At 47.2% G+C, this 23,921-nt stretch overlaps 1 protein-coding gene across 1 annotated transcript; it reads right to left on the reverse strand.

Moving 5' to 3' along the window:
- Positions 1–7,311: 7,311 nt before the first annotated feature.
- LOC136620086 (gastrula zinc finger protein XlCGF66.1-like) lies at positions 7,312–21,676 on the reverse strand. The gene is made up of 5 exons (XM_066594813.1): positions 21,475–21,676; positions 8,234–8,379; positions 7,931–8,110; positions 7,731–7,854; positions 7,312–7,340 (listed from the first exon to the last, which is right to left on the reverse strand). Exons 2-5 carry the CDS (start codon positions 8,309–8,311, stop codon positions 7,312–7,314), a joined length of 411 nt encoding a protein of 136 aa, XP_066450910.1. The 5' UTR covers positions 8,312–8,379; positions 21,475–21,676.
- Positions 21,677–23,921: the final 2,245 nt, after the last annotated feature.

The following is a 23,921-nucleotide window of genomic DNA, read 5'->3' on the forward strand; positions in this document are numbered from 1 at the left end:
ATGCCGAAGCCTGAATGGAAAGAAGATGAACGAATGTAAAAACCACAAAAAATACCATGCGGAAAAAAATACCCTTTATTGAGCAAATAATGAGAAACAGGAGATGCTAAGGCTCACACAAGAGTAAATTCCTCGTGGATTATGCGCACATAATAGGCAGTGAATCAAGTCAATTAAAGTACATTCATTTTCATTGATTCACTCACACTAGCATTTTTTTTATTGTGTGTAGTACGCGTGTAAAAAAATAACGCAGCATGTTCTATTTTACCACGTATTATGCGCGGTAGAGCCCTATTGTTCTTTATGTGAGTGTAATAAATGCTGTACATGCGCAATTACATTACATATGTGTGCATTTTATATGCAATGTCGCTAAGAATGGGAAAAAAAGAAACTACAGTGTTCCCTGAAAATAAGACCTATGCCGATAAGCCCTACCCCGATTTTCTAGGGGTTTTGGGAGGGGGGCTTATTAGCCACCATTACTTTGAGGAGATGAAAAGGGACTATTAGTACTTGGGAAAGACACACAGAGGGACAGACATTACTTGGGGGAGACATACAAAGATGTGACTCCATCATGTATGATCCTTCATACATTATAATAATAAACTTTATTTCTATAGCGCCAACATATTCCGCAGCGTTTTTCCTTCACAATAAGAAACTAAAAAGGCATTAAATAGATGTTCAAATAGCCTTCAGTGAACAGCTGAGGCCAAAGATACCAGAAGATGATGAATAAGTCTCCAGACTGACCTCCATGTCGCGATGACATGTTCCTCGCTGTTCACATAGGTTTCAAAATATTTATACTAAACATTCTATTGTTTTTTGATTATTGTGTACCAGCGTTTGAGAAGCCAATCATGTGTGATTCTAGTATGCTTGCACGCATTTGTTTGGCGTTTTAGATGTTAAATTCCTTTTCTTGCATATTCATATTGTGTTTATGATTTATCGACCAATGGTAATGAATAGAGATGAGCGAGCACACTCATCCGAGCTTGATGCTCGTTCGAGTATTAGGGTACTCGATATGCTCGTTACTCGAGATGAACACCACGCGGTACTCGAGTCAATTTCATTTTCCTTCCCCGAATGTTTAGCGCCATTTTCTAGCCAATAAACATGCGGGGAAGGCATTAACACTTCCTGCTGGGACGTGCCAGCCCTCTGCCTGCCAACAGCAGTGAGTGGCTGGCAGGATCAAGTGACTGCAGAGTACTTAAACTGGTCCCGCCCGCGGCTCGCCTCAGACGCATGCTGGCAGAGGTTAGGGAAAGTGCTGCTGCTGATATAGGGAAAGTGTTAGAGTAGGATCCAGTCTTCAAGAACCTCAACGGTCCTTCTTAGGGCTGCTCTTCATAGTGTGCATTACTGTTGTGGCTGGCTGCGAGCAGTAGTACACCAATTTTTTTTTAAGCATCTAGGCCTGTGCAGGCCATTTCAGCTATACTGTTCTGTGTGTGGCCTAATATTCCCTAGGCCATGGCAGAACAGCATTTCACAGATACCATTCTCTGTGTTGGGTGAAGTAGCCGCAGTTATCAGCACTATCCACTAGCTTTATAGCCTTCTGCCCCTGTGCAGATTGTCTCACAATACCCTTCCCTTGGGTGCGGTGAAGTAGCCGCAGTTATTAGCACCGTCCACTGGCTGTATAGCTTTCTGCCCCTGTGCAGAGCGTTGCACAATACTCTTTCCTTGGGTGCGGTGAAGTAGCTGCAGTTATTAACACTGTCCACTGGCTGTATAGTTTTCTGCCCCTGTGCAGAGCGTCTCACAATACCCTTTCCTTGGGGGGGATTGAGGTTAGCCGCAGTTACCAAAACTATCCACTGGCTTTCTGGTTTTCCCCCACTCCATACAGCCTCTCTATTATCTACAAGTCTCTGTGAGCGGTAAATTATCCCTCGTTATCAGCGCAAGACAGCGGTTTAATTTTTTCCGGTCACAGCATAGAGCCTCCGCTATCTACAAGTCTGTTTGTGCAGTGAATTAGCTACAGTTCTCAGCGCTATACGGTGGGGTCATTTATTTTGGCCCTGCTCTATTCTTAATCTGACATGATGAGGACCGAGGTCATGGGTGGGGTGCATCACAGCCGGCTGCTGAGGAATTAGGAGAGCGCCAAGTCCATAGGTCCCCAGGTTCATATCACAATTTGTGGGTCTGCGTGGTAGACCTTTATTACGAGCAGAGCAGTTCGAGCAGGTCCTGTCGTGGATGGCTGAAAACACGCCCAGCAATGTATCGACAACCCAGTCTTATATGCAGTCCACTACTCCTGGCCTAGGGACTGCAACTCTGAATCCTTTGGCTGCTGCTCCTCCTTCCTCCCAGCCTCCTCCCTCCATGAAAATAACATATTCTCAGCAGGCAGACTCCCAGGAACTGTTCTCTGGTCCCAGCCCTGAGTGGGAAAAAACGGTTCCTCTCTCACCTGAGGAGTTTGTCGTGACCAATGCCCAACCTTTGGAAAGTTCCCGGAGTCCAGGTGATGAGGCTGGGGACCTCCGGCAACTGTCTCAAGAACTTTTTGTGCGTGAGGATGATGAGACACAGTTGTCTTTCAGTGAGGTAGTAGTAAGGGCACTAAGTCCGAGGGAGGAGCGTACAGAGGATTCGGAGGAAGAGCTGCTGAACGATGAGGTGACTGACCCCACCTGGCTTGCTAAGCCTACTGAGGACAGGCCTTCAGAGGGGGAGGCAAGTGCAGCAGCAGGACAGGTTGGAAGACGCAGTGGAATGGCCAGGGGTAGAGGCAGGCCCAGAATCCACCAAGTGTTTTCCACAGCAACCCCTCGTAGCAAGCCTCCGTGCAGAGGGCTAGATGTTCAAAGGTGTGGATGCTTTTTAGTGAGAGCGCGGACGACCGACGAACAGTGGTGCGCAAGCTGTGCCGCACCAAGATCATCCGGGGAGCCACCACCACCAGCATGCGCAGACATATAATGGCCAAGCACCCCACAAGGTGGGACGAAGGCCATTCACTGCCTCCAGGTCACACCACTGCCTCTTCCCCTGTGCCACAACCTGCCACACAGATCCAATCCCGCTCCCAGGATGCAGGCACAAGCGCCTCGTGGCCTGCACCCACACCTCCACCTCCACGGTCCTCCACGGCCTCTAGCAATGTCTCCAAGCGCAGCGTTCAGCTGTCGCTAACACAAGCGTTGGAGCGAAAGCAGAAATACGCCGCCACCCACCCGCATGCACAAGCTTTAAACGTGCACATTGCCAAATTAATCAGCCTGGAGATGCTGCCGTACAGGCTTGTGGAAACGGAGGCTTTCAAAAATATGATGGTGGCAGTGGTCCCGCGCTATTCGATCCCAGTCGCCACTATTTTTCCTGGTGTGCCGTCCCCGCCCTACACAAGCATGTCACCCGCAACATTACCCGTGCCCTCAACAATGCAGTTACTGGGAAGGTCCACTTAACAACAGACACGTGGACATATACTGGCGGGCAGGGCCATTATATCTCCCTGGCGGCACATTGGGTGAACTTGGTGGAGGCTGGGACTGAGTTAGAGCCTGGGACCGCTCACATCCTACCCACACCCAGAATAGCGGGTCCTACCGCGGTGCTGGTATCTGTGGCGTATTATGCCACCTCCTCCAAACCCTCCCCCTCCTCCTCCTCTGCCACTTCCACCTCTCAATTGCGAAGTGTGAGCACATTGCCAGCAGTCGGTAGCGCACAGCGCGGCAACACAGCTGTGAGCAAACGTCAGCAACCCGTGCTGAAACTAAGCAGCATAGGTGACAAGAGGCACACGGCCCCGAGCTGTTACAGGGTCTGACAGAGCAGACCGACCTCTGGCTTTCACCGCTGAGCCTCCAACCGGGCATGGTCGTGTGTGACAATGGCCGTAACCTGGTGGCGGCTCTGCAGCCTCACACACGTGCCATGCCTGGCCCACGTCTTCAATCTGGTCGTTTAGAGATTTCTGAAAAACTACCCCCACTTGTCTGACCTGCTCGGCAAGGTACGCCGCCTGTGCACACATTTCCGAAAGTCCACCACGGGTGCTGCCACCTTCAGGACACTGCAAGGTCTCATCTGCCAGAGGACTGACTGCTGTGCGACGTGCCCACGTGGTCTATATCACTATATAGCAGGCTCGGTCCGAGTCTCTCCCGCTGCTCTCCAAAAGCTACACTGCAATTCTTGCAGTCCTCGGCCGCCGACAGAAGATCACTTCCTGGTTGTGGGATGTATAAATCCCGGCTCCAGGAAGCAAAGGCCGTGGACCTAATGGCTGCGATTGGCTGAGGCTGCCTGAGTTAGCCAATCTCAGCCATTTAATGATGTCATTGAATGGCTGTGATTGGCTGATGGCACGTGTTAGCCAATCACAGCATTAGCTTTCTGGGAGGCGGGGATTTCAAGCCCCGCATCCAGAAAGCAATGCTCTGTCGAGGACGAAGAGGGAGTGACAGCCTGCAGCAGTGCCAAAGAACGCCGGGGGAGGTGAGAACTGCTTTTTTACACCATATTCCCGGCGTATAAGGTGACAGTTGGGGGGGTGGTCTTATGCGCCCAGTCGCCTTATACGTCAGAATATACGGTACATTTATGAGTCATAGTTCCCAGAACAACAGTTTTATCAGATTCATAATCCACGTCTTAATTGTACAACATTCCTGACAAAGCTTTAACCTTCCATGGAAGCGATCGCCTTTCAGATAGTCTTGGATTATTTCTGTCATATTTATTAACAGCTGCTCTGTGGACCTCGGGGGGGTCACTCAGCTGATGATGTTCTGTGGACCTCGGGGGGGTCACTCAGCTGATGATGTTCTGTGGACCTCGGGGGGGGGCGGGGGGGTCACTCAGCTGATGATGTTCTGTGGACCTCGGGGGGGGGTCACTCAGCTGATGATGTTCTGTGGACCTCGGGGGGTCACTCAGCTGATGATGTTCTGTGGACCTCGGGGGGTCACTCAGCTGATGATGTTCTGTGGACCTCGGGGGGGGTCACTCAGCTGATGATGTTCTGTGGACCTCGGGGGGGGTCACTCAGCTGATGATGTTCTGTGGACCTCGGGGGGGGTCACTCAGCTGATGATGTTCTGTGGACCTCGGGGGGGGTCACTCAGCTGATGATGTTCTGTGGACCTCGGGGGGTCACTCAGCTGATGATGTTCTGTGGACCTCGGGGGGGGTCACTCAGCTGATGATGTTCTGTGGACCTCGGGGGGTCACTCAGCTGATGATGTTGTGTGGACCTCGGGGGGGGTCACTCAGCTGATGATGTTGTGTGGACCTCGGGGGGGTCACTCAGCTGATGATGTTGTGTGGACCTCGGGGGGGTCACTCAGCTGATGATGTTGTGTGGACCTCGGGGGTCACTCAGCTGATGATGTTGTGTGGACCTCGGGGGTCACTCAGCTGATGATGTTGTGTGGACCTCGGGGGTCACTCAGCTGATGATGTTGTGTGGACCTCGGGGGTCACTCAGCTGATGATGTTGTGTGGACCTCGGGGGTCACTCAGCTGATGATGTTGTGTGGACCTCGGGGGTCACTCAGCTGATGATGTTGTGTGGACCTCGGGGGTCACTCAGCTGATGATGTTGTGTGGACCTCGGGGGTCACTCAGCTGATGATGTTGTGTGGACCTCGGGGGTCACTCAGCTGATGATGTTGTGTGGACCTCGGGGGTCACTCAGCTGATGATGTTGTGTGGACCTCGGGGGTCACTCAGCTGATGATGTTGTGTGGACCTCGGGGGTCACTCAGCTGATGATGTTGTGTGGACCTCGGGGTCACTCAGCTGATGATGTTCTATCGACCTCGGGGTCACTCAGCTGATGATGTTCTATGGATCTCGGGGTCACTCAGCTGATGATGTTCTATGGACCTCGGGGTCACTCAGCTGATGATGTTCTATGGACCTCGGGGTCACTCAGCTGATGATGTTCTATGGACCTCGGGGTCATTCAGCTGATGATGTTCTATGGACCTCGGGGTCACTCAGCTGATGATGTTCTATGGAGCTCGGGGTTATTCAGCTGATGATGTTCTGTGGACCTCGGGGGTCACTCAGCTGGTTATGTTCTATGGACCTCGGGGTTATTCAGCTGATGATGTTCTATGGACCTCGGGGTTATTCAGCTGATTATGTTCTATGGACCTCGGGGTTATTCAGCTGGTTATGTTCTATGGACCTCGGGGTTATTCAGCTGATGATGTTCTATGGACCTCGGGGTTATTATCTTGGTATTTAGCTGCTGCAGCTCTATGAACCTGTGGATTTGTTTGCTGGTAATCTGTCGCTGCAGCGCGGTGAACTTCCTTATTTCTGTGCACTTAGTAGCGGTTTCGTTGAGTCGTATTGTTCCTCTTCTTTTAGCATCAGTAAATCTAGCTCGGCGTTTTTTAGCCGTTTTTCCAGAATTAGAAGTACTTTCAAGCTGAGGAATGGGGAGTGCGTTCAACACAGCTCCATAAGGCTAATTAACACGGACAATTGCGATTTTGCCACAAGAAAATCGTGGCAAATTTGGATCCTTACGCACTGCGATCTGTGAACGAGAGCGATGCTTTTTTTTTTTACGAAAAATCTTGCATCACATCACTGCCGCCCGCGATAAAATCGTAAGATTTTTTATCACAAAAGTCAATGGGACTAAATAATGTTAAAATCACGTTGTGCGTTTGTAGCGATGCGATAAAAAGAAGCCTCCATAGGAACAAACGGGAAATAAACAATAGCAGACAGTTAGGCCTCATGTCCACGGGCAAAAGAAGAATTAAAACCCGCAGCGGATAGGGATGCATTGACCACCCGCGGGTAGATAAATACCCACGGATGGTCAATAAAAGTGATTTTTTTAAAAATGGAGCATGAAAAAATCTGGACCATGCTCCATTTTCGTGTGGGTCTCCTGCGGGGACGGCTCCCGCGGGCTTCTATTGAAGCCTGTGGAAGCCGTCCGGATCCGCGGGAGACAAAAATCGGATTTTACTCACCCGCTCCGGTTCTTCTCTTCGCCGCGGCGCCATCTTCTCTCCGTCGCTCCCGGATCTTTTTTCTTCGGGCCGGCGCATGCGCGGGGCACGTCACCGACGGAGAGAAGATGACGCTGCGGCGAAAAGAAGATCCGGAGCGGGCGAGAGGTGAGTTTATTCTTATTTATTCTCATTTTCAGCACTCATGTCCGCGGGGCAGGAGGCACCCGCTCCGAATTCTCCATGGAGAATCCGGAGCGGGCCTGATTTTCCCCGTGGACATGAGGCCTTAGGGAGCAATAGATAACATTGAGCAGGAGGAGATATTGCAGCACGTGGAGGATCACTGGGATGGTTTCACCATTTTATCTCCTGATAGTGATGGGAGTAATTATAACAGTTTAGCTGACTATTTAGAGGATATGGCGCGGGCTCGCCGTTATGGTGGATTGTGGAAATCAGTAGCAGCTCAGCAAATATTTAGGTCAGTGTTTGACAGTCGGTGAAATATGTGTAAAATTATTTGTTTTATTGATTATTTTAGCCATGTCTCACATTCACAGGTGCGTTAGATATTGCTTTCCCATACAAATTTGTCCCCCTTTGTCACCCTCTTAGGGGTAGAATTGAAAAAAATCCTTTCCTAGGGGGTCTCTATGTTATACAAAGAAGCTGCTGGCCAATTATGTTTCTAACTTTAGTAGTTTCGCTCAGCGTTGATGAATCAGTCAGTCAGGACATTTCATTATATGTATAGATTACCTTGTGATGTGAGGGGCTGCTGATCCTCCATCATGACCTCCTTGTACAGATCCTTGTGTCCTTCTAAATACTCCCACTCCTCCATGGAGAAATAGATGGAGACGTCCTGACACCTTATAGTAACCTGACAACACAATATACAGTCATCCTCCACAGCCCTCCTGTTACTGTATAATGTCCCCCATTCCCCGCAGTGTCACCTCTCCTGTCAGCAGCTCAGTCATCTTGTGGACGTGTTCCAGGATCTTCTGCCCATTGAAGTCCTCATGTATCGGGTAGTGAGTTGAAGGCCCCGTTATTGGGCTCAGGGTTCTTCCATGACCTTCAGACACAAAGTTCGGCCAGCGCTGACTAGAGGTCTTCTTCACTGCTGTATAATCCTGATGAGAGATGGACTAATAAATGGTGTTACATACATCTACAGAGTCCCTCAGCTTCTCAGTCATGTCCATCTGTTATCATAGAGAAGAATGATGTCATGTGACGTCATCAGAATCTCTCACCTCTCCAGTAAGCTGATAGAGGATCTCTAGGGCGAGATGTAATAGACTCTCTGCCATCTCCTTCCTCTTCCCATCCATCCTTGTCAGGTTTATCAGAAGAACTCTCTCATATGAAGATCCCAACAGACGATACTAGGATGCCGAACCTGAATGGAAAGAAGAGGAACGAATGTAAAAACCACAAAAAATACCTTTTATGGAGATAATAATGCGAAGCCTTTTAGGAGACACTAAAGTGTAGATGTTGTATTCTATCTTTGTACAGATTTATGGGGTGATTACACCCTACAGCGCTGTTACTTGGGGGGAACACACAGAGGAGCCATTACTTTGTAGACATGGAAATGGACCTTTAGTACTTGGGGGAGACATTCGAGGAGATGGCCATTACTTAGTAGGAGGAAGCACAGAGGGTGGCTATGACTTGGTGTAGATGTACAGAGGGTCTGCTGTTACTTAGCTGGAGGCACCATTACTTCAGGGGAGCGCAGAGGGACCGCTGCTACTTGGGGAAGATGTACTAAGGGACGGCTATTACTTAGAAGGAAACACCAATATTTGGAAGCTACACGGAGAAAATGCTGGTAGTTGGTGGGGGAAGCACCATTACTGGGGGGGGGGGGGGGGGGGGGGGGGAGAGGAGCCGCTGTTACTTAGGGGAGTAAGTAACATAAAAATACATGAATTGTAATTCCTTCAATATAATCTACATAATAATATGTACAGAATGTGAACTTATGTACGTAGGTTGCACTATACGCAAACTACGAACACGTATGACAGAACATATTAGAAATGTAGAAAAAGGTAATAAACAACATTCAGGAGTAGCGAAACATTTTATAGAAGTCCATGGGGGAAGTATGAAGAATTTGATATATTTTGGAATAGAAAAATTGACTAAACAGAGAAAACAAAAAGTAGATCGTTCGGAAGTACTCAAACGAGAAGGTTTCTGGATACTTACCCTTAATACCAGACAACCAGAGGGCTTAAATATCAAAACAGATCTATTATATTTGTATTGAGGTGAATTTCTGATTGTAACAATTAATAGTACAATATATACTATATACAATATGTGGAAGGTCAAGTGGGTCCCATCACATGCAGTCCACATGCAATTCAAACATGATCAAAAATAAGGTCATACTAGGTTTAATACCAAACTAATTAATATTCCAGAATAAATATGATAAGGATTCAGTTGAAGGAGATTCTAGGAATTTTTTCTGTGCATGGTGGATTCTTGTGCAGTTACAGTATTATAATATCTTAACTGTAATATTACAAATTTAGAGGAAAGTGTATAATTATTTACGCATCATAACAGTAGGATGGCCTTATGATGCAAGTCATCAATTTGTTGTTTCTACACGGTCTTTCATACGAACAAGATATGATTTCATTGTAGTTGGTGCATAGGGTAGTGGGAGGTCAAATTTGAGGAAAGATTTTTATGAATTACTTATCCATCGTGACATTAAGATGATTTGGGGGTAAAGTTTGATAATTATTGCTCCTATGCGATTTTTGTGCGATTTAGATGCGTTTTCTGCATTTTTGGAGTGCAATAGATACAGAATTCCAACTCAATACCACAAATATGCAGTTAACAGTAAATAAATTAGTTTATGAATCAATAAGCAAGACATAAAAAATAATTTTTTTTTTTTTTTTTTTACTAACATGTGGTTTCCATGCGTTTTTACTGCGGCTGTCATATAATACACATAAAATTCACTGTTATAGAGTGTTTTCTCATAAGTTAGAATATTATGACAGTTATCATAAAACAGTTAACATAAGAAATAAATATTCTGTTTTGCATGGATTTTCTATGTAGTCATAATGCGATTATGTTATGACAGCATGTTACTTAACATTCACATCTAGGTTTCACAAATTTTATTAGTGCAATAATGCATATTATAAGTCTGTTAATCATGCCCTAACTGTTTTTTCTGAAACAATACAAATTCCTTTATGTGTTTAAAATTATAATTAATAATGGATGCATATTACAGTATGGTTTATGAAGGATTTGTTTAAGTGCATAACATGATCGCATTAATGTTTGGTAGTGCCACAAGGGTTAAGAAATGAGTATATATTGTACAATGATCTGCAAGGGTTAATTATTTAGTAAGATTCAAGCAGCTGGTTCTGTGGGAAGAGAACCAGCAGCGAACTAAATGTAATGAAGGAGTTAATATATCAGGTATTTGGAATCAGTAGTAATTGTTTTTAACCTATAAATAAGTAAACTATGTAACATACATTGAGGTGAACAAGGCATTACGCCGAAACGCGTTCTTGTGAAACCATGTACCTAACCATGCAAGCTTAAGTGAAAATAAAGCAAAGAAAATTCAACTCATGTGTCCGGATTCCTACACCTTTTCTGCTACTTAGGGGAGGCACAGAGGGGTCGCTATCACCTTGTCAGGGTCACAAATAATGGAGAAAGAGGGACAGAGAGAGAGGGGGACAGAGAGAGAGGGGGGCAGAGAGAGAGGGGAGCAGAGAGAGAGGGGGGGGGGAGGAGAGAGGGGGGGGGGGGAGGAGAGAGGGGGGGGGGGGGGGAGGAGAGAGGGGGGGGGGAGGAGAGAGGGGGGGGGGAGGAGAGAGGGGGGGGGGGAGGAGAGAGGGGGGGGGGAGGAGAGAGGGGGGGGGGAGGAGAGAGGGGGGGAGGAGAGAGGGGGGGGGAGGAGAGAGGGGGGGGAGGAGAGAGGGGGGGGAGGAGAGAGGGGGGGGAGAGAGAGGGGGGGGAGAGAGAGGGGGGGGGGAGGGGGGGGGAGGAGAGAGGGGGGGAGGAGAGAGGGGGGGAGAGAGAGGGGGGGAGAGAGAGGGGGGAGAGGGGGGGGAGAGGGGGGGGAGAGGGGGGGAGAGGGAGGGGGTGGAGAGGGGGGGAGAGGGAGGGGGTGGAGAGGGGGGGAGGGGGAGGGGGTGGAGAGGGGGGGAGAGAGAGGGGGGGGAGAGAGGGGGGAGAGGGGGAGAGGGGGTGGAGAGGGGGGGAGAGAGAGGGGTGGAGGGGGTGGAGAGGGGGGGGGAGAGGGGGGAGGGGGTGGAGGGGGGGGGGAGAGGGGGGAGGGGGTGGAGAGGGGGGGGGGGAGGGGGGAGGGGGTGGAGAGGGGGGGGAGGGGGGAGGGGGTGGAGAGGGGGGGAGAGAGAGGGGGAGAGAGAGAGGGGGGGAGAGAGAGGGGGGGAGAGAGAGGGGGGGAGAGAGAGGGGGGGAGAGAGAGGGGGGGAGAGGGGGAGGGAGAGGGGGAGGGAGAGAGGGGGAGGGAGAGATAAGTATAGATAGATATGAAAGATAGATAGATAAGTATAGATAGATATGAGATATAGATAGATAAGTATAGATAGATATGAGATAGATAGATAGGAGATAGATAGATAGATAGATAGATAGATATGCGATAGATATGTGATAGATAGCTAGATATGAGAGAAAGATAGATAGGAGATAGATAGATAGGCCGTTTATGGCGGTCAGAAGACGGCGGCAGAAAATAATATAAAAAAAAAATGAAATATCTTCATTCATTCATGAATAGCTAAGCACTAGCTGTAATTGGCTGAGCGCTCAGCCAATCAGCCCAGCCCTTTCAGGAGGTGGGCATTTTTAAATCCCCGCCTGCTGAAAGTTCTGGATAGCAGTGCAGGGGAGCCAGCCGGAGGACGCATCTGAGCGGCGAGTAATTTTTTTTCCTTTTTTTTTAACCACTTAATGATGATTTTCGGGGAAGGGCTTTTAATTCAAACCCTTCCCCGAAAATCACACTGCAGGGTTTGCCACAAACCACTGTGGCAGAATTCCGCGGTATTCTCCCTATCTCTTCAATGGGGCTAGCGCTGCTGCCACTGGCCCCAATGAAAAGACTGGTGATATCCCGGCGTCATCCCGGCTTTTTTCTCGCGCTGCGAGGCGATTGTTTTCACTTGCTCTCGCAGCGCAATAGAGAAAAAAACGCCAGTGGGTGTCCGCCCTCAGTCTGGTTTTATCTTCTGTATTGAATAACTTTTAAGAGTTCAATAAAAACATTGTTTACAAAAAAAAAAAATAAATAAAAGAATTCCAATCATTTAAAAAGGGGAGGAGGAAAAAACGAAAATGGGAAAAAAGGGCCCTGTCGTGAAGGGGTTAAAACAAGTTTCTGCATTGCGGCATGATAAAAAGGGAAGCTCCATAGGGAAACACAGGCGATAAAAGATACAACAAATCTTACATCACAGATAGATAGAGCGCGCCGCGACATTTTATTCTCGCAACATCAGTGAAAACATCGCTAATCGCTTTCATAAATCTGCTATTTTTCCCACTCTGACCTCGAACGATCTTATCTACTATGTGAAGCCAGCCTTACCTTGTGCAGACGTGTGCTTACTGTACCTGTGCTGATGTCATAGTCATGTGAGCGGTCACATGGGTGGGAGGAGGAAGGGTCACATGATCAGCCAGGTGCATACAGGACCTGTGGTGATGTCATAGTCATGTGAGCGGTCACATGGGTGGGAGGAGGAAGGGTCACATGATCAGCCAGGTGCATACAGGACCTGTGGTGATGTCATAGTCATGTGAGCGGTCACATGGGTAAGAGGAGGGTCACATGGGTGGGAGGAGGAGTCACATGATCAGCTCAGTGCATCCAGAACGAGCGCTACTTCACAAGACCCGTGGGGTTTAGGGTTTAGGGTTAGGTTTGGGTTTAGGGTTAGGGTTGGGGTTAGTTGCCGACCCTCCTACAGCTCTGCTGCTGCTTATTTAATGGGCCGGCCACTCGTGCAGATCTCCAAAGGGGGGCGTGTACCCAACAACCAATCAGGTCGCTGGAAACGCTCACCGCTACTGAAGTGTGGCTGAAATACAATATATGCATCCAGGACTGTTGGAGGAGATGCAGTTTCTGTCTGCTGATCAGGACGGAGTTGTGTTTAGTATTACTTAAGGTTATCGCTTATCTTATAGCGCCATTAACCCTTTCCAATCCAATGTCTGACGTCTAAAGACATTATGATTTAAGGCTGTACAGCTCCGATGTTGGAAAAAGTCCGTCGGGGTTTTCTTACTGTATAGTGCCAGCCTCTCTGCTATCTGAGCCTATCAAACGGGTGACCTCATGCAGTACTGGCTTTAGCCAGCATATAGCGCCGTTGTATAACGGCAAAAAAAGAGTAAGCACCCTAGGAAAACCAGGATGCAGATTGGATTGGAAAGGGTTAATTCCAGAGCGCCGAACTAATATAATATAGGGGGTAACTACATATATAACCACATGACATATATATATATATACAGGGGCGGAGCTACAGTCTCATGGGCAGGGGGGCAGAACCTCAGCTTCAGACCCACAGATACTCTGCACGTCTACCGGCCCCCCAAAAATACATACATATATATGAAGAGCGCTCCTGTGAGTTACCGGCTGTAACCCTTTCACTGCTGGAGTGGTGACAAGCTCCTCACACAGAGGGGAGGCAGTGAGGACAGTTAGGGCTCCTGTCCACAGGCAAATGTTCACTGCAATAGCCGTTGCTATGGAAAGCGCAGCCCCCCTGTCCACAAGCGGAGAATCATAGCGATTCTCCCCTCGCGGCCGGCAGTTCGCAGCATGCTGCTAATTGCCGCGATTCTCTGCGGTCAGCCTATCCGTTTGCCGTCTCCTGCTCCGCCCGTGGACAGGCAGCCTTAGGGTTTAAGGGTTCTTCACTATAAACATCCCAGACCTGCTGAGCCCTGCAGCATGTATAGCACATATAGCAGGTCCTGGAGAAGGACACATTACACACTGAGCCCTGCAGCATGTATAGCACATATAGCAGGTCCTGGAGAAGGACACATTACACACTGAGCCCTGCAGCATGTATAGCACACATAGCAGGTCCTGGAGAAGGACACATTACACACTGAGCCCTGCAGTATGTATAGCACATATAGCAGGTCCTGGAGGACACATTACACACTGAGCCCTGCAGCATGTATAGCACATATAGCAGGTCCTGGAGAAGGACACGTTACACACTGAGCCCTGCAGCATGTATAGCACATATAGCAGGTCCTGGAGAAGGACACATTACACACTGAGCCCTGCAGCATGTATAGCACATATAGCAGGTCCTGGAGAAGGACACATTACACACTGAGCCCTGCAGCATGTATAACACATATAGCAGGTCCTGGAGAAGGACACATTACACTCTGAGCCCTGCAGCATGTATAGCACATATAGCAGGTCCTGGAGAAGGACACATTACACACTGAGCCCTGCAGCATGTATAGCACATATAGCAGGTCCTGGAGAAGGACACATTACACACTGAGCCCTGCAGCATGTATAGCACATATAGCAGGTCCTGGAGAAGGGCACATTACACACTGAGCCCTGCAGCATGTATAGCACATATAGCAGGTCCTGGAGAAGGGCACATTACACACTGAGCCCTGCAGCATATATAGCACATATAGCAGGTCCTGGAGAAGGACACATTACACACTGAGCCCTGCAGCATGTATAGCACATATAGCAGGTCCTGGAGAAGGACACATTACACACTGAGCCCTGCAGCATGTATAGCACATATAGCAGGTCCTGGAGAAGGACACATTACACACTGAGCCCTGCAGCATGTATAGCACATATAGCAGGTCCTGGAGGAGGACACATTACACACTGAGCCCTGTAGCATGTATAGCACATATAGCAGGTCCTGGAGAAGGACACAATACACACTGAGCCCTGCAGCATGTATAGCACATATAGCAGGTCCTGGAGGAGGACACATTACATACTGAGCCCTGCAGCATGTATAGTACATATAGCAGGTCCTGGAGAAGGACACATTACACACTGAGCCCTGCAGCATGTATAGCACATATAGCAGGTCCTGGAGAAGGACACATTACACACTAAGCCCTGCAGCATGTATATAGAAGGTCCTGGAGAAGGACACATTACACACTAAGCCCTGCAGCATGTATAGCACATATAGAAGGTCCTGGAGAAGGACACATTACACACTGATCCCTGCAGCATGTATAGTACATATAGCAGGTCCTGGGGAAGGACACATTACACACTGAGCCCTGCAGCATGTATAACACATATAGCAGGTCCTGGAGAAGGACACATTACACACTGAGCCCTGCAGCATGTATAGCAGATATAGCAGGTCCTGGAGAAGGACACATTACACAGTGAGCCCTGCAGCATGTATAGCACATATAGGAGGTCCTGGAGAAGGACACATTACACCCTGAGCCCTGCAGCATGTATAGTACATATAGCAGGTCCTGGAGAAGGACACATTACACACCGAGCCCTGCAGCATGTATAGCACATATAGCAGGTCCTGGAGAAGGACACCTTATACACTGAACCCTGCAGCATGTACAGCACATATAGCAGGTCCTGGAGAAGGACACATTACACACTGAGCCCTGCAGCATGTATAACACATATAGCAGGTCCTGGAGAAGGACACATTACACACTGAGTCCGCTGAGGGATTTCTAACAGACAAAACCTCAAGGGACTTTTGCAGTGATAGGATAAAGGTAGCACAAATGTCTCATTTGTAAGTTCATGTGAGCAAAGCCCAATAATGTTGATGGTGTGGGAGCATGGGTTCAATTAGCATCCCCGTATCTGTATGTATATGTGTGTGTATATGTGTGTATATATATATATATATATATATATATAAATATATATATATTAGCAGATATACCCAGTTTCGCCTGAGTTAATTTAATACAGGTGTTTACATGTTGTTTGCATGGACAATTACTTTTCTATTTAGGACCTACAGAATGCTTGTGCCAAATTTCACGCTTGTAGGACACCAGGCAGTTACATTACTTAGGGGTGCACTTACTTTTGCAATTAGCATTGAATAATTGAGTTGTCACTCGTTAACTTATTTTTTAGAACCTAAAGAATGTTCGTGCCAAATTTCATTCTTGTACGACATCGGGAAATTACATTGCACAGGGGTGCACTTACTTTTGCAATTAGCATTGAATTATCGAGTTGTGACCCCTTTACTTTTCCTATTTAGGACCTAAAGAATGGTTGTGCCAAATATTATGTTCGTACGACATCGGGAAGTTAGAGAATTAGATTAGGTACATTACATAGGGGTGCCAATGCTTTTGCACTTAGCATTGAATAATTAAGTTGTGACCCCTTCACTTTTCCTATTTAGGACCCAAGGATAGGTCGTGCCAAATTTCATGTTTGTACCACACTGGAAAGTTAGAGACTCAGATTAGGGACTGGCGAGTCAGTCAGCGAGGTCTTTCACTATATATATATATTATGACTGGAACGATAAACATTGATGAACATCTACTAATGGACTAGCAAATATAAAAGGAGGGAGAGAGGACCCTGCCATGAGTGTGCAGGGGAGGAGACAGTAGGTGGGGTAGGTGGTCATCTTGTGGGGGCAGCGGAGTTACTGTAGGTTGCAGCTAGTCTGTAGAGGAAGGTTACCAGGTTCCTTTCCCAGTGATGGAGGGTCTGAGGGGTTGAAGGAAAAATCCTTGAGAAAATTGTGTGACGAGAGCAGAGGACATCTTGGGAGGATCGGAAGAAACTTGTGGGGAGGTATCAGGATATTACTGTAGGTCAGAGATATATGGATGGGATAGGTTGTATATAGGAGGTTATATGTGGGGAGGTATCAGGATATTACTGTAGGTCAGAGATATATGGACGGGATAGGTTGTATATAGGAGGTTATATGTGGTGAGGTATCAGGATATTACTGTAGGTCAGAGATATATGGATGGGATAGGTTGTATATAGGAGGTTATATGTGGGGAGGTATCAGGATATTACTGTAGGTCAGAGATATATGGATGGGATAGGTTGTATATAGGAGGTTATATGTGGGGAGGTATCAGGATATTACTGTAGATCAGTGATATATGGATGGGATAGGTTGTATATGGGAGGTTATATGTGAGGAGGTATCAGGATATTACTGTAGGTCAGATATATATGGATGGGATAGGTTGTATATAGGAGGTTATATGTGGAGAGGTATCAGGATATTACTGTAGGTCAGAGATATATGGACGGGATAGGTTGTATATGGGAGGTTATATGTGAGGAGGTATCAGGATATTACTGTAGGTCAGATATATATGGATGGGATAGGTTGTATATAGGAGGTTATATGTGAGGAGGTATCAGGATACTACTGTAGGTCAGAGATGTATGGATGGGATAGGTTGTATATAGGAGGCTATATGTGGGGAGGTATCAGGATATTACTGTAGATCAGTGATATATGGATGGGATAAGTTGTATATAGGAAGTTATATGTGCAGAGGTATGTGGATCTTACTGAAGTTCATATATATATATGGACGGGGTAGGTTGTATATAGGAAGTTATGTGTGAGAAGGTATCCGGATATTGCTGTACATCAAAGATATATAGATAGGATAGGTTGTATATAAGAAGTTATATATGGGAGGTATGGGGATGTTACCGTAGGTCACATATATATGGACAGAATAGGTTGTTTATAGGTTATATGTGGGGAGGTATCAGGATATTACTGTAGGTCAGAGATATATGGATAGGATAGGTTGTACATAGGAAGTTATATGTGGGGAGGTGTCGGTCTGTTACTGTAGGTTAGAGAAGTATGGATGGGATAGGTATCTTCTGACTACAACGAGGGAGGGACAGACAGGGACTAGAGGTCCCGCCTTTCATAGGACATCTTCTAGACTCATGGGATGGCTTCTCAGTACATAAAGACCTGATTTCATGACCAAGCCCATTCACACCCTTGTTGGGTAACCCAAATTTGCCGACAGTACCCACTGGAAATTCCCTGTTAAATAGACTAGAGTTTGCTATCCCACAGGTGAGAGACATGTTATCCGAAACGGGTTTGTACACCCTCTGGGAATTACTTGGTGAGGGAAGCTTAATGACTGGAGTCTGGTTGCAATATCTAAAAATCCGGCATTACATTTGCTCTCTTGGTCCCCTCACAAGACTATGCGCTCCATTAACCTAGTTTGAAAAATTATGTATGTCACTTGTACCAGTACAAGCAGGAATCTTGGTGGTTTGCTGAATCCTGCTGATGGAAGAGACGCAGAATAGTGCAATATTTCGTATGAGGCAGGGAGAGAGATGGAGTGCTCCTTCATAGAAGAGGCCTGGGCAGTGTACAGAAGTTAGTGTGTATACATTTCTAGACGTTTCTGAATGATCTCTCCTAGTCTTGTGTCTATGTGTTGTACACTGAATCATTGTCTGGAAACATACGAAATTCGTCCAAATGGATGTACAAAGATTGTGATCACAGCAGCACAGAAAACCTTAAAGGCAGAAACATACTCTTAATAAAGAAGAATATAAAGCACTGAAAACACTAGCTGCAGCTAAAGCAATTACCATCAAACAAGCCGATAAGGGGGGTGTGGTGATTGTAATTGGTTCTAAATAGAGATGAGCGAGCACCAAAGCGCTGGGGTGCTCGTTGCTCGAGTCGAACTTTCCGCGATGCTCGAGGGTTCGTTTCGAGTAACGAACCCCATTGAAGTCAATGGGCGACTCGAGCATTTTTGTATATCGCCGATGCTCGCTAAGGTTTTCATTTGTGAAAATCTGGAAAACCTACGAAAGTGATGGAAACATCACAGAAACGGATAGGGCAGGCGAGGGGCAACATGCTGGGCTGCATCTCAGGCTCCCACGTCTCACTATTAAGCCACAATAGCGGCAAGAGTGCCCCCCCCCCCCTCCCAACAATTTTTACTTCAGACAAACCCTCATTAGCAAGGCACACCTTAGCTAAGCACCACACTACCTCCAACCAAGCACAAGCACTGCCTGCCGGACACTCCGCTGCCTCTTCTCCTGGGTTACATGCTGCCCAACCCACCGCATGACCCTGCGTCCGCAGCACACACAAAAGTGTCCCTGCGCAGCCTTCAGCTGCCCTCATGCCACATGCTCGCTTCATAGCCACACCACCCTCATGTCTATTTATAAGTGTGTCTGCCATGAGGAGGAACCGGTGGCACACTCTGCAGAGGGTTGGCAGGGCCAAGTAGCGACCCTCTTTAAAAGGGGGGGGTGGGCGATAGCCCACAATGCTGTTGAGAATTGATGAGAAATTGACGTTCCATCTTCATTCCAATCCTGGGCCACGTCCGTCAGGAGCTGCAAACGTGGGCATAAAGGGGACTCAGGTGCCAGCCCAGCACTTCTACACATCTCCACAATGCAGCAGTACTCTGTGTGGGAAGTATGTGAGCGGGCCCTGGGTCAGCCTCTGTCCCAGCCAACACCTTGTGTGGCCCAAGGTGCTGCAAGTGACATAGCAATGGGGAATCTATGTGTCCACACACTACTCATTCTGTTTGGGTGTCGGATACCTCATCGACAATGCAAGGGGTAAACCATCTGCACTCTGCACCCTACCCAAATCAGTCAGTGTTTTGGGGACAGACAGGTAAAACACCTCTATGGGAAGTCTGTGTGCATCCACAGTATGGGTGGGTCCAAAGACAGTACACATAAAGAAATCAGAGTGCCCAAACATGGCAGACTTTCACTGCGCCGAGGAAATAGGCCCTTGCATAAACCATCAGCAATCGTGGGCATAGAGTGGATTCCAAAGCTAGCGCAGCTGTGAACGTCTCATTAGCGCTGTATCGCTCCTCTTGTTTGGCCCAATGCAGTGCCCCGGATAGCTAAGGTAACGTGAGAGAAAATACATGTTGGCTTTGGCCCACACTCCATGCCCTAGTCAACCTGTTTTTTTTTTAAAGTGCCAGGCAGGTACAACTCCGCTATGGGAAGTCTGTGTGCTGTGCACCCACAGCATGGGTGAGTCCCAGGAACCCAGAGAAGGTACATAAAGAAATCCCATTGCAGTGTCCCGGATAGCTGTGGTAACGTGAGAGAAAATACATGTTGGCTTCGGCCCACACTCCATGCCCTAGTCAGTCTGTTTTTTTTTTTTTAAAGTGCTAGGCAAGTACAACTCCGCTATGGGAAGTCTGTGTGCACCCATAGCATGGGTGGGTCCCAGGAACCCAGAGAAGGTACATAAAGAAATCCCATTGCAGTGCCCCGGATAGCTGTGGTAACATGAGACAAAATGCATGTTGGCTTCGGCCCACACTCCATGCCCTAGTAAGTCTGTTTTTTTTTTTTCAAAGTGCCAGGCAAGTACAACTCCGCTATGGGAAGTCTGTGTGCACCCACAGCATGGGTGGGTCCCAGGAATCCAGAGAAGGTACATAATGAAATCCCATTGCAGTGTCCCGGATAGCTGTGGTAACGTGAGAGAAAATACATGTTGGCTTTGGCCCACACTCCATGCCCTAGTCAGTCTGTTTTTTTTTTCAAAGTGCCAGGCAGGTACAACACCGCTATGGAAAGTCTGTGTGCACCCACAGCATGGGTGGGTCCCAGGAATCCAGAGAAGGTACATAATGAAATCCCATTGCAGTGCCCCGGATAGCTGTGGTAACGCGAGAGAAAATACATGTTGGCCTCGGCCCAGAATCCATGCCCTAGTCAGTCTGGGTTTTTTTTGTGCCAGGCAGGTACAACAGCGCCATGGGAAGTCTGTGTGCACCCACAGCATGGGTGGGTCCCAGGAACCCACAGACGGTACATAAAGAAATCCCATTGCAGTGCCCCGGATAGCTGAGGTAATGTGAGAGAAAATACATGTTGGCTTCGGCCCACACTCCATGCCCAAGTCAGTCTGGGTTTTTTTGGGGGCCAGATAGGTAGAACACTGCGATGAGAAGACTTAGTGCACTGATAGTATACACAGACCCCTGTAATATTCCTGTAGCAATGGCATAAGCTGAACCCAGTAACAGTTATGTGGCAGAAGTCAAGGGAGACCCCAGTAACATTTCTGTAGTAACAGTATAGACAGATCCCAGTAACATTTCTGTAGTAACAGTATAGACAGACCCCAGTAACATTTCTGTAGTAACAGTATAGACAGACCCCAGTAACATTTCATTAGCAGAAGTATAAATGTTGATGAAGTAGTGGAAACAGCAGATCAAGGTGCAAAGCAATGAAGTTTCTTTATTTCTTTCCTCCCAGACAGAAAAACACGACGTTTCGACTACAAGAGTCTTTGTCAAGTATGGACAACAAGTGAACAACATACAAATATATAGTGTGTCTAGTATCACATTAACCAATCACAGTAGATCACATGATAAAATTCACCTGCATTCATTGATGTCATTATGGCACACACATGCTGCGGAGTTTGTAGCTATGGTGGAGCGTTGTAGCAACCTTTCACTTCCTCTTGTGGCTATGTCGCCATGGAGACATATTATGCAAGGCTCCTACTGGCTGGAATCTGTATGGGTCTCCTCCCGTCCACCGTGACATCATCACATCACGTCTGTATAGCATGGTCACATGACTGGAGCGTGCAGCGTCATTGGGCACATATCCTGTTCACACCCTGCTCCATAGAGCTACTACTAGACATAAATGTCAGTGTTTCTTAGTAGTCACCATGACGTAATCAAGCCGCGCCAGTGAGACGTGGTCACGTGTCCGAGATGAGCCGCATCATCGGGCGCGTCATAGACACGCAGCCAAGTCCCACTATGTGATCCTACATAGATAAATCAACATCTATAGTGGACACAAAGACAAGTATATGAGGCATTGCTGCGTGCATAACGCACAAAAAGGAATACCGCATATCTGTACATCGGAGTATATTATATAATTGCAATGTCATAGCCGCACGTGTAGGCTCCTCCCCAAGGGGTGTGGCCTCCACGTGCAAAATACCATAGCATATTCTTTAACTTTAAACGCACAGAAAAGAGTACCGCATATCTATGCATCAGAATATACTGTATAGTTGCAGTGTCATAGCCGCACGTGTAGGCTCCTCCCCAAGGGGTGTGGCCTCCACGTGAAAAATACCATAGCATATTCTTTAACTTTTAATGCACAGAAAAGAGTACCGCATACCTATACATCAGAATATATTGTATAGTTGCAGTGTCATAGCCGCACGTGTGGGCTCCTCCCCAAGGGGTGTGGCCTCCACGTGAAAATACCATTGCATATTCTTTAACTTTTAAATATCAATATCCAGAAAAAAGAATAGATATTTGGAGGGCATCATGAATTGGCATGAGATAATCAGGTAAAAAAAATCAGATATAGCATATCGTGCATATATAATCATGTTAATAGGCCAGTAATGATATTCATAATACACATAGATGTCAAAGTGGCTCATCATGCATTCATCAATATTCACATGATGCTATAACCTCCATGTAAGACTACCACCAGTAATCGCATATAAATAATACACAACAATTGGCTATTTGTTCGCATAACACTCCGATGCAGTATAGATTTCTTTAGTGCCATAACGACGACATAAATGCACTGTGAAGACATAAAAATACAAATAAGTGAGTGAATTAATATCCATATAAATGGCATAACCAATGCAGAGAAAGCAGAATAACTACAGGAACATATGGGTATCGTATTCGTGATTTAGACCCTTTGGGGTCATTGTATCAAGTGTAAAAATCCAATATAATTCTTTCTTTAATAACATTCGTGTTCTATCACCCCCCTTAGATGTTTCGGGTACAGAATCAACGATGCGGAATTTTAGTTGGCATACCGAGTGTCCACTGTCATAAAAATGGCGTGGTACTGGCTGATCTAATTTTTTGGTGCGTATTGTGGCTCGAAATTCTACTCCTCACCTCCTGTGTTGTTTGGCCGACATATTGTAGGCCACACGGGCAGGTGAGTAAGTAGATGACATGTGTCGATGAACATGTGTGACGTCCCTTGATATGAAAACTTTTCCCGATCTGTGAATGGAAAAATTGACTACCCTTGATCATGTTTGAGCAACTGGAACAACCCAAACATGGATAACTGCCTGTCCCGACCGATAAAAAGGTTCTAGATGTCCGAGAGAGAGTTTTTTCATATGTTGACCTTACCAATTTGTCGCGCAGACTCGTGCAGCATTTTATATGACAGCATGGGTGGGTCCCAGGAATCCAGAGAAGGTACATAATGAAATCCCATTGCAGTGCCCTGGATAGCTGTGGTAACGCGAGAGAAAATACATGTTGGCCTCGGCCCAGAATCCATGCCCTAGTCAGTCTGGGGTTTTTTTTGTGCCAGGCAGGTACAACAGCGCCATGGGAAGTCTGTGTGCACCCACCTCATGGGTGGGTCCCAGGAACCCAGAGACGGTACATAAAGAAATCCCATTGCAGTCCCCCGGATAGCTGTGGTAACGTGAGAGAAAATACATGTTGGCTTCGGCCCACACTCCATGCCCTAGTCAGTCTGGGTTTTTTGGGGGGCCAGATAGGTAGAACACTGCGATGAGAAGACTTAGTGCACTGATAGTATACACAGACCCCTGTAATATTCCTGTAGCAATGGTATAAGCTGAACCCAGTAACAGTTATGTGGCAGAAGTCAAGGGAGACCCCAGTAACATTTCTGTAGCAACAGTATAGACAGACCCCAGTAACATTTCATTAGCAGAAGTATAGGCAGACCTCTGTAACATTTCTGTAGCAGAAGTATAGGGAGACCCCTGTAACATTTATGTGGCAGAAGTATAGGCAGACCCCAGTAACATTTTAGTAGCAGGA

Source organism: Eleutherodactylus coqui, chromosome 3 (genome assembly GCF_035609145.1).
Source record: "Eleutherodactylus coqui strain aEleCoq1 chromosome 3, aEleCoq1.hap1, whole genome shotgun sequence".
Classification (NCBI taxonomy): domain Eukaryota; kingdom Metazoa; phylum Chordata; class Amphibia; order Anura; family Eleutherodactylidae; genus Eleutherodactylus; species Eleutherodactylus coqui.

Bases quoted from the DNA above. Each gene is read 5' to 3' on its own strand.
- LOC136620086 (XM_066594813.1), bottom strand. From the start codon at position 8,311: ATGGATGGGAAGAGGAAGGAGATGGCAGAGAGTCTATTACATCTCGCC. The intron at 8,111-8,233 runs GTGAGAGATTCT...ATCTCTCATCAG, and splicing joins TCTATCAGCTTACTGGAGAG to GATTATACAGCAGTGAAGAA. The intron at 7,855-7,930 runs GTGACACTGCGG...TTGTGTTGTCAG, and splicing joins CTGAGCTGCTGACAGGAGAG to GTTACTATAAGGTGTCAGGA.